The 8,874-nt window shown below is 34.2% G+C and overlaps 2 protein-coding genes across 3 annotated transcripts; one reads left to right on the top strand and one right to left on the bottom strand.

Annotated features, from left to right (window-relative positions):
* Nucleotides 1-1,247: 1,247 nt before the first annotated feature.
* On the top strand, nt 1,248-6,486 carry LOC125839792 (nucleobase-ascorbate transporter 1). Of its 2 annotated transcripts, none has more exons than XR_007443701.1 (14): nt 1,248-1,541; nt 2,639-2,736; nt 2,882-3,058; nt 3,453-3,553; nt 3,636-3,711; nt 4,127-4,186; nt 4,268-4,455; nt 4,542-4,638; nt 4,998-5,084; nt 5,296-5,354; nt 5,440-5,531; nt 5,683-5,756; nt 5,836-5,996; nt 6,155-6,376. XR_007443701.1 is itself a non-coding variant. In XM_049518791.1 (14 exons), the coding sequence occupies exons 1-14, from the start codon at nt 1,460-1,462 to the stop codon at nt 6,365-6,367; spliced, it is 1,569 nt and encodes a 522-aa protein (XP_049374748.1). In that variant the 5' UTR covers nt 1,248-1,459; the 3' UTR covers nt 6,368-6,486. The 2 variants fall into 2 exon arrangements, 1 of the variants encoding a protein (XP_049374748.1); XM_049518791.1 differs by having other exon boundaries at nt 5,683-5,760; nt 6,155-6,486.
* A 746-nt stretch (nt 6,487-7,232) lies between these two features.
* LOC125839814 (probable glutathione S-transferase parA) lies at nt 7,233-8,492 on the bottom strand. Its single transcript, XM_049518817.1, has 2 exons — nt 8,172-8,492; nt 7,233-7,580 (listed from the first exon to the last, which is right to left on the bottom strand). The coding sequence occupies exons 1-2, from the start codon at nt 8,490-8,492 to the stop codon at nt 7,233-7,235; spliced, it is 669 nt and encodes a 222-aa protein (XP_049374774.1).
* Nucleotides 8,493-8,874: the final 382 nt, after the last annotated feature.

Below are 8,874 nucleotides of genomic sequence, written 5' to 3'. Positions count from 1 at the left end.
TCCTACTTTTTGACTTAAAAGTCATTTTAGTTTGATTTTTTATTTTTAATTTAAAAACTATTTTTAAATCAATTCAACGGGCACTGAATACAACTATAATTAAATTCCCCAAAAAAATGATGTTTTGTTTTTTTGGAATTTGGGTCAAATGCCTTCTAGTTTTTTCATGTTTTGAGGAGGGGGAGGTTAGGAAAATAAACATTGTATAGTTAGGTAACATTTTTCCGTAATACTGACTTTTTTTTTTTGTAAACTTACTTCTTTAAATTTTGATATTTTTTAATGAAAATTTTAGCTCGATCATTAATCCTGAGTTAAAATTTACTTTTCCCGTCTCCAATGTAATAGGGATCTTTTTTTTTTTTTAAAAAAAAAACATTTACATTGTCAAAAATGCACACTTCAAAAAAATAAATAAAAAAGAAGATAAATGTGCATAACCAGTAATGACAGTATAATACATTTCATATTCTTGGTCAATATTGATTCTTTTGGATCCTGAAAAACAAAATTACATATTACTTAAAATATCCTACAGAAAACAAAATTCTTAATATACACACCAAATTTTTGACATATATAAGCTAAATGTAAATAACAAACATATATAAATCATATAATAATTCATAGAAAGGTAAATCAAACTGTTGAAATTAATATTTTTGTCCACCTTTTTTGAAACAAAAAACCGTGTTCACACAAAGAAAAACTATCTACTTAAATTGGCATTAAGTAACTAAAATAGTACTTACTTAATAATAGAGTCCTAATTACATGAATAGTCTCTTCCAACAGAATTTCACATTTAAAATTCAAAAATTAAAGAGACACAGAGGAAGATGAAACATGAAATTTACCATTCCATTTTTTGAGTTTTGACTCTTGTGGGACCCAACAACAACAGTGGCATTTCTGTAATATAACCAATAATCAAGCCCTTTTTTGTTGAACAACTTTCAAAAAATAGACTACAAAAGCTCTATTTGCAGTTTAGTTTTCTTAACTCAGGTTAGTAAAATCGTACTAGGGCGAAGCGTTTGATCATGAAATTTTGAAATCGCACTAGGATGAAGCGTTTGATCATGAAATTTTTTATATTTTTTTTTTAGTTAAATTTTGAAATATTTGTTTGGTTATAAGAGTCAAACATTGTTTTTATCCAACTTCAACTTTTTGTTTTTAAATAATATACTGAGGGACATTTATTCCTTGTAAATTCTTGCTAGTCATTTTTTAATGTATTTTTCTCTTTTGAACTTGTGGGGTTGGGGGGTTACAGTGTGAGTGCTATTGCTGCTGGCTTGTGCTTTACTTTGTTCTTAGTTCTCTGCTTTCTTTCTCTTGTTCACAAATATTCTCTCTTTTATTTTCTTTAGAGTTTTTGAGTGTGTGTTAATATTCTTTCTTCTTTATGTTATATTCTTTGTTTTGATTCTGTGAAGAGGAAGAATAGAACCAAATGACAATGGCTGATATTTCTCATCCTCCAATGGAACAACTTCAAGACCTTGAGTACTGCATAGACTCTAATCCTCCATGGGGTATATTTTCTCTCTTTTTTTACTTCATGTTTGCTCTAAACTTGTAGTTTGTGTCTTCATTGGTTTTGAGTTTTGTTTGGAATGTGAAAAAACAATGCTGGGGACATTCTTGTTTTTGTTTATTTACTCCCCTTGGAGGAGTGGAGTGGGCCATTTAGAATTGATGAGAGAAAGGTTAACATTTTCAAAGTTGGCAACTTTTGAAACATTTCTTTGGGGTTCTGTGTTTTTGTGTGCCTATAAAGGTGATATTTTTAATTGTCTTTACTAATTGTTTGATGGTTCAAAATGGGGTACTGTGAATGCTGGTTGGCTTGCTTTTGATAAAAAAAAGAAATTCTTTTTTGTATTAAAGATTGTAACTTTGACATTTATTTCTTGTTTATGAGTGCTATCTTGCTCAATCTTGGGCTTTTGATGTTTCTTCTTTTGTTATATTAAAGATTGGAACTTTGATGACATTTTAATTCCTGTTTATGACTGCTATCTTGCTTAATTTTGGGCTTTTGGGTTGATAGAGGAGTTCACTTTCCTAGCATTTCTTAACCATGTCACAGTAAGGTTTCTTTTTTTCTTTAAGTAATACACATTTCAGGTAAATTCTGAATGAACAAAAGAATTTTTTTTCTGGTTGGTATTGTAGTGTAATGCTTGTTATAAATGTAGTTCAAATTCAAGGATATTTGGAAGGTCTAATGGCTGATGAAGCCTTTGCTCAGTTAATCTCTAAACAATTGGTTTTTAGAAGAATGCTGACACATTAGTGCCATTTAACATTGGGACTTGTCTGATTATTCAAATATTGCTACAGATATAAACTTTTCTTGTGCAGATTATTGTGTATTTAACATGGGGAAACAATTGGTAGTATAGAAAAGTTCAAAATCTTTAATAGGTTATGCAAGTGTTCGTTTCGTTTCTTTTTGAACAGTCCCGCCCCCTAAATTGCTTGGATTGAGGTGTAGTAGTAGTTTTAGTTGTTGTTACTTAGTATTGTTTTGAACTGTCCTGTCTAGCTAATCATTAGACAACATCAGTGTGAAGTGTCATCACTATCACCTTGTGTATTTACTAAAGCAATTTTTTCATATCTGCAGTTGAAACCATCTTGTTAGCCTTTCAAAATTACATATTAGTGCTCGGCACAAGTGTGATGATCCCCTCAGCGCTTGTACCCTTAATGGGCGGATCAGATGTAAGCTGATTCTCTAGTTATCTTCTCATATGTATCACAGTCCATGTGCAATAGTGGAAAGAACTGATATCTCTGTATTAGCATAAAACAGTGAAATCTCAAACCTTATTTACTCATCAAAAAGATCTGTCATTTCTCCATTCAGGGGGACAAAGCAAGGGTTATACAAACGCTACTCTTTGTGGCTGGAATAAATACACTTCTCCAAGCACTGTTTGGAACTCGGTTGCCCGCTGTTGTTGGAGGTTCCTTTGCATATGTCATTCCTATAGTCTATATAATTAGCGACTCACATCTTCAACGAATTAGTGATCCACATGTAGTAAGTGTTTGAAACTCGGTCATTTCTCAATCAGATTTGTTTCAATGATCAGCAGACTCTTTGAAGGCTATAATATTTGTAGTCTGTAAAATGCTATGCCACCATGTTAGTCCTTTTTTTAGACTGATATATACTGGCAAATTCAGCAAGTGAGCTTGTATATGTTTCTTCTTCCAGTTCATTGCGCACAAATTATACCTTTTTTTGTGTTTTCTCTAGTGATTGATCTGAAAACAATCCTTATGGCATCACTAATTAAATTATGTACTGCCTAGGCTGCGTTGGTTTTGTAAACCAGATCAATTGAGATATATTGATCCGTACTTTAGTTTTTTTTCATATTGTACCCATAATCTTCTACAAAAATATGTTTAAGGATTTAACTGTACCGCAGAGATTTGTACATACGATGCGAGCTATTCAAGGAGCTTTAATTGTTGCAGCTAGCATTCAAATTATTTTGGGATACAGCCAAGTTTGGGGGCTCTTCTCACGGTATGGTACTAGTATTTTATTGCTCAGTTAGGTAGAGTAAGTACTTGGCCATATTCTTGACTGGCTTGCTGCTCATTTACAGGTTTTTCAGTCCCCTTGGGATGGCACCTGTTGTGGGATTAGTTGGTTTCGGCTTATTTCAGCGAGGTTTTCCTGCAGTAAGTATTTCTTGCCACTTTTATACTGGGAAGCCACTTGTCTTGAACTTATTTCTTGTTAATTCTTTCTCACCATTGTTGGAACTTGGTTTGATGCTTTTTGAAGTTCTATAAGTCTTCTCTTTATTTTTCCTGACTGGAGCAAAATATTCAGAATTCAATATGGCATGCTAACGGCTGTCTATAACCAAAAGATTTAATAAGCTGATTTTTGTCTGGTTTAAGATTTGCTTCAAGTTCTAGAAATATTTATTTCTGCCATGAAATCTTAAGTATAATTTTTACTTTCCTTCACTGGATTTAGATTGTTGGATTTATATGACCCTCGAGTTATGCTCACTAGTTACTCATAAAACAAGCGGTAAGCTGAATCATCTTTTCCCTCTTTTAATGAATTGTTTGCTCATATTTGCAGCTAGGGAATTGCATTGAAATTGGGCTTCCAATGCTATTGTTGGTCATTGGCTTGTCACAAGTAAGTGGTGCTTTAAAATAATGGAACATTTCCTCACTCATACTCTCTGAGTTCACTCAAGTAACACTTATATTTTTGCAGTATCTAAAGAATGTTAAACCAATGAGGGATTTTCCAATTTTCGAGCGATTCCCTGTTTTGATTTGTGTTTCCATTATCTGGATATATTCCATTATTCTGACGGCTAGTGGGGCGTACCATGGCAAACATGCTATAACTCAACATAATTGCCGCACTGATAGAGCAAATCTCATTTCTACTGCTCCATGGTGTGTTTAGTGCTTGGTGTTCTTTTAAAATACAATTATTGATGTGCCCCAATGTTTTTAAACTTCCCTTTGCAATGTAATTTCAGGTTCAAATTACCATATCCCCTGCAATGGGGTCCTCCTACTTTTGCAGCGGGGCATTCTTTTGCTATGATGTCTGCAGTTGTTGTCTCAATGGTTGAGGTACTTAACAGACCTGCTTCTTTTCTTCATTCATTTAGCAAAAATGAACAGAACTGATTCAGATGACGAGGATATTTTACAAACTGCTATTGATAGCTGATCGACGATCAGTACTTAGCCAAATTTGTCTTACTGTGCTTGGACTGTTTCTTTGAAGCTTTCCTTAGATTGGATGTTTTGAACTCCTTTTTGTATCTTTTAATCTTTTCTCAATGAAAATCGTAATGAATGCCTCTAAAGTTGAATAATGTGAGATCATTGCAATACAATTGCTTTCGTCTTAGTTATTATTTTCACTTGATGAAGATACATTTTCTGTCATATGGAAAACAGTATTTTCTGACTTTTACTATGTGCAGTCAACCGGAGCTTATATGGCGGCATCTCGTCTGGCAATTGCCACTCCACCTCCTGCCTATGTACTAAGCCGTGGCATTGGATGGCAGGTAGCTTTTATTAATTCTTGTGTGCTATGCCTTGTTCTTTCTGATTGTGGAGAATTAGACAACATTTCTGGGAAGTTTCTAATGGATACTAATATTTTGTCGCCAATAATTTCGTAACTGTAAAAGCAGATTCTCATTATTAGTTCTTTTGATCAAGTTCATTTTTTTTTAAAAAAACAAACATTTTATTGTTCTAATTTTCATTTTGCAGGGAATAGGCATTTTGCTTGATGGACTTTTTGGAACATGCACTGGTTCCACTGTTTCTGTGTAAGAATTCAGGCATCACAATATAGCCCTCTCTGTAGTTTGGGATGATTTATAGGTAAGAAGTAACCATCGCAATTCATTTCAGAGAAAATGTGGGACTTCTTGGATTGACTCGAGTTGGAAGTCGTAGAGTTGTTCAAATTTCTGCTGGTTTCATGATATTCTTTTCTATGCTTGGTAAGTACGTTCACATTCTATCAAGTTATATATTTTCCTGAATACTTTTAAATTTATTCCCTTGCTATTTTTTCTAGTATTTGATGTTGAATTTCAGAAATACCGAGATGTTTTAAACTGCACTTTAAAAAAAACTGTTTGCTGTATGCAGGGAAGTTTGGGGCTGTTTTTGCATCGATACCTTTCCCGATATATGCGGCACTGTATTGTGTTCTGTTTGGACTTGTAGGTATGCTATTATTTCAGATAACATAGTTTTATTTGTGATATTCTCCAGATAGTAAGGTTGGTTTCACTTCTGCAGGCTCTGTTGGATTATCATTTCTTCAGTTCACAAATTTGAATTGTATGAGGAATCTCATTATAACGGGACTATCACTGTTCCTCGGGATATCAATTCCACAATTTTTCAATGAGTATTGGTATCCAGCTCGTCATGGTCTTGTTCAAACCAACGCCGGATGGGTGAGTACTATTTAAATCACCTGCAGCTTCAATTATATACGTTGGGGTAAGGTCTGCATACACTCTACCTTCTGCAGACCCCACTTGTGGAGTTACACTGGGTATGTTGTTGTTGCTGTTGTAAAATTGGTCTGAAATGTTGGCATTTTGCTTTGCAGTTCAATGCATTTGTCAACACTATATTCACGTCACCTCCAATGGTGGGGCTAATAGTTGCTGTGTTTCTTGACAACACATTGGATGTGGAGAAAGCAAAGAAAGACCGGGGCATGCCTTGGTGGGTGAAGTTCAGAACTTTCAGAGGTGACAACAGAAACGAAGAATTCTACACGTTGCCATTCAATCTCAACCGGTTCTTTCCTCCTACGTAGCAAGGGTGAAAAGCTTACTTCTCTTATGCAATTAAGTTAACCTGATAGATAAAAGCCTACAGACTCGTGATCACAAGCTAATTTTTGTAACTTGAATTTCTTTGATTTTTTGTGGGCATTTGCTAGCAAGGTCAGAAAGGGAGCTTTGGTGCAACAGTAAAGTTGTCTCCATCTAACCTATTGATCCCACGTTCAATAGTCTGATGTTCCATAGGTCAAAATATTGACGTGTGAACGTGGGATGCTACGTGTACCACCCTATTTATTGGCTAGCAAAGTCCCAAGTAGGAATCTATAGAGCTTACTGATCAATGTTCTGTAACTATTGCACTTTGATGAATAAAGAAAAATAAAATTCTCCCTCACTTTGTTTTTGTGTATGTTATGTTGAGGGATCTATAGCAGCAATGATTATAATGTAAAAAAAAATGAGAGATCATCTTCGAAACGAATTGTAATTTGAGCCTATTTGGACAATCCTAGAAAATCTGCAAGACTTTTGAAACTAGAAAGTGTTGGAACATGACTTTTGCTCCCATTCTGTGCCAAAATTTCTCAGTTCCAATAAACAAAACTTACATATATGAAGGAACTATTAACCTCAGTTGTAGAACTCTTAAGAATATCAACTTGATCACATACAGAGCTTATACTTTATTTATTTAACTCAACCAACTATTGATGCAAACAAATTATGTGACAGTACAAAATATCTAATTTCGGTAAAAATCATGGGTTCACATGCACCATAAATTACACAGTAAATTCACTCTGGCGTACACTACATTAATTCAAGGAAAAAGTTCACGTAACAAACCAATTGAGCTACTAAGCTTCCTCGATTAAAGTGGTGTGAGTAACTAGGCTAGGCTAGACCAAATTTGTTCTTGAGTTCCAAGACATAAGCATAGATTTTGTGAGGATGAGGAAGGGAGTTTGAGACACTCTCAATTTGCATGCATCTTTTAGCCCATGCCACTAGTTTTGGACACTCTGCTTCTATACTGAAATTTGCACAAGTCTCATAAGAATAAAACCAACTAGTGAAAGGAACCAAAGCCACATCCATAAAACCCAAATTCTCATCACCACCAAAGTATGTTTTGTCTCCAAGCTCTCCTTCCAATGTCTTGAAAATTTCTATTAATTCCTTCTTTGCTTCCTCTTGATCTTCACCTTTACCACTCCAAACTCTTCTTCCTGTGCTATATATCTGCGATATCCATAAGTAGTAAAGGAATCAGTAAAAGTAAAAGAGAAATTGTTCCTTGATTTTATCAACAACAACAATATATCTTGTGTAGTCTCACAAAGTGGGATTTGAGGAGGGTAGAGTGTACGATATCTTTTTTAACTCAGAGGTGGAGAAGCTACTTTTGATGTAACGGAAGTACAAAAAACAACAGATAGTCTGACAATATAACTAGTGTAGTCTCACAAAACGGGGTCTGATGAGGGTAGAGTGTACACATATCTTATCTTTATCAACAATAACAATATAACCAGCGTAGTCTAACAAAGTGGGGTCTGAGGAAGGTAGAGTGTACACAGATCTCATCTTTATTAACAACAACAACAATATAACCAGTATAGCCAAACAAAGTGAGATCTGAGGAGGGTAGAGTGTACACAAATTTTATCTTTACCTCATAAGTGGAGGGGTTACTTCTGATGTAATGGAAGTACAACAAACAACAGATAGTAACAAAATGATATGATAACTGAGATACAAATCAACAGATTGTGAAGGACAAGAAACTACAGGAGCAATACTATGACTACTAACATAAACAAACAATCATACCTTCTTATCTATATAGTCAGCCCAGAATCTGGCTTGGGATCTATCATAAGGGTGAGAAGGAAGTAAGGGATATTTGTCATGCCAAACTTGATCAATGTACTCAAGAATGATAAGAGACTCACAAATTGGCTTGCCATTATGAATCAAAACAGGGATTTTTTTATGAACAGAGTTCATCTCTAGAAGCAGAGGACTTTTGTCAAATAAGTTTTCCTCCCTCCCTTCATATTGGATCCCTTTTAATGCCAATGCAATTCTTAGCCTCATACCAAATGAGCTTGCCCAGAAATCCAGTAGAACCACATTATTGGTGCCTTCCATTTTTTAAATGAATAGTTAAGTTGGATTATGAATGAAATCACAATATACTTGCTACTACTATTTATACATTTTTATTGTGATAAAATACTCATATCGTCATTGTTTACGTAGGTCTTAGGAGGTGAAAATTTTGGTTTTGGATACTGAGAAATTCTTCTTATCCAAGAAAGTGGAATAAAATCACAGCAGCCAATTTGGAAAATATTTTTTCCTCTAGAAAAAACTAAACTTGTACTCTTTGTACCCTTGTGTTTAGGGAGAGTCGTGGAACTAGAATTTCTAAATTTTAATTTTGTTTAAGTAAAAAAATTGTTAGATTGTACTTCCTCGTTCATTTTTTATATGTCATCTTTACTATAAATAGTTAGTACATAATATATAT

Source organism: Solanum verrucosum, unplaced genomic scaffold, assembly GCF_900185275.1.
Source record: "Solanum verrucosum unplaced genomic scaffold, falcon-dt-bn FXZP01000175.1, whole genome shotgun sequence".
Classification (NCBI taxonomy): domain Eukaryota; kingdom Viridiplantae; phylum Streptophyta; class Magnoliopsida; order Solanales; family Solanaceae; genus Solanum; species Solanum verrucosum.
The sequence above is the reverse complement of the archived record's forward strand: the minus strand, read 5'-3'. Positions and strand labels throughout refer to the sequence as shown.

Bases quoted from the DNA above. Each gene is read 5' to 3' on its own strand.
- LOC125839814 (XM_049518817.1), bottom strand. From the start codon at position 8,492: ATGGAAGGCACCAATAATGTGGTTCTACTGGATTTCTGGGCAAGCTCA. The intron at 7,581-8,171 runs GTATGATTGTTT...TGGATATCGCAG, and splicing joins CTGACTATATAGATAAGAAG to ATATATAGCACAGGAAGAAG.
- LOC125839792 (XM_049518791.1), top strand. From the start codon at position 1,460: ATGACAATGGCTGATATTTCTCATCCTCCAATGGAACAACTTCAAGAC. The intron at 2,737-2,881 runs GTAAGCTGATTC...TTCTCCATTCAG, and splicing joins CCTTAATGGGCGGATCAGAT to GGGGACAAAGCAAGGGTTAT. The intron at 4,456-4,541 runs GTGTGTTTAGTG...ATGTAATTTCAG, and splicing joins CTCATTTCTACTGCTCCATG to GTTCAAATTACCATATCCCC.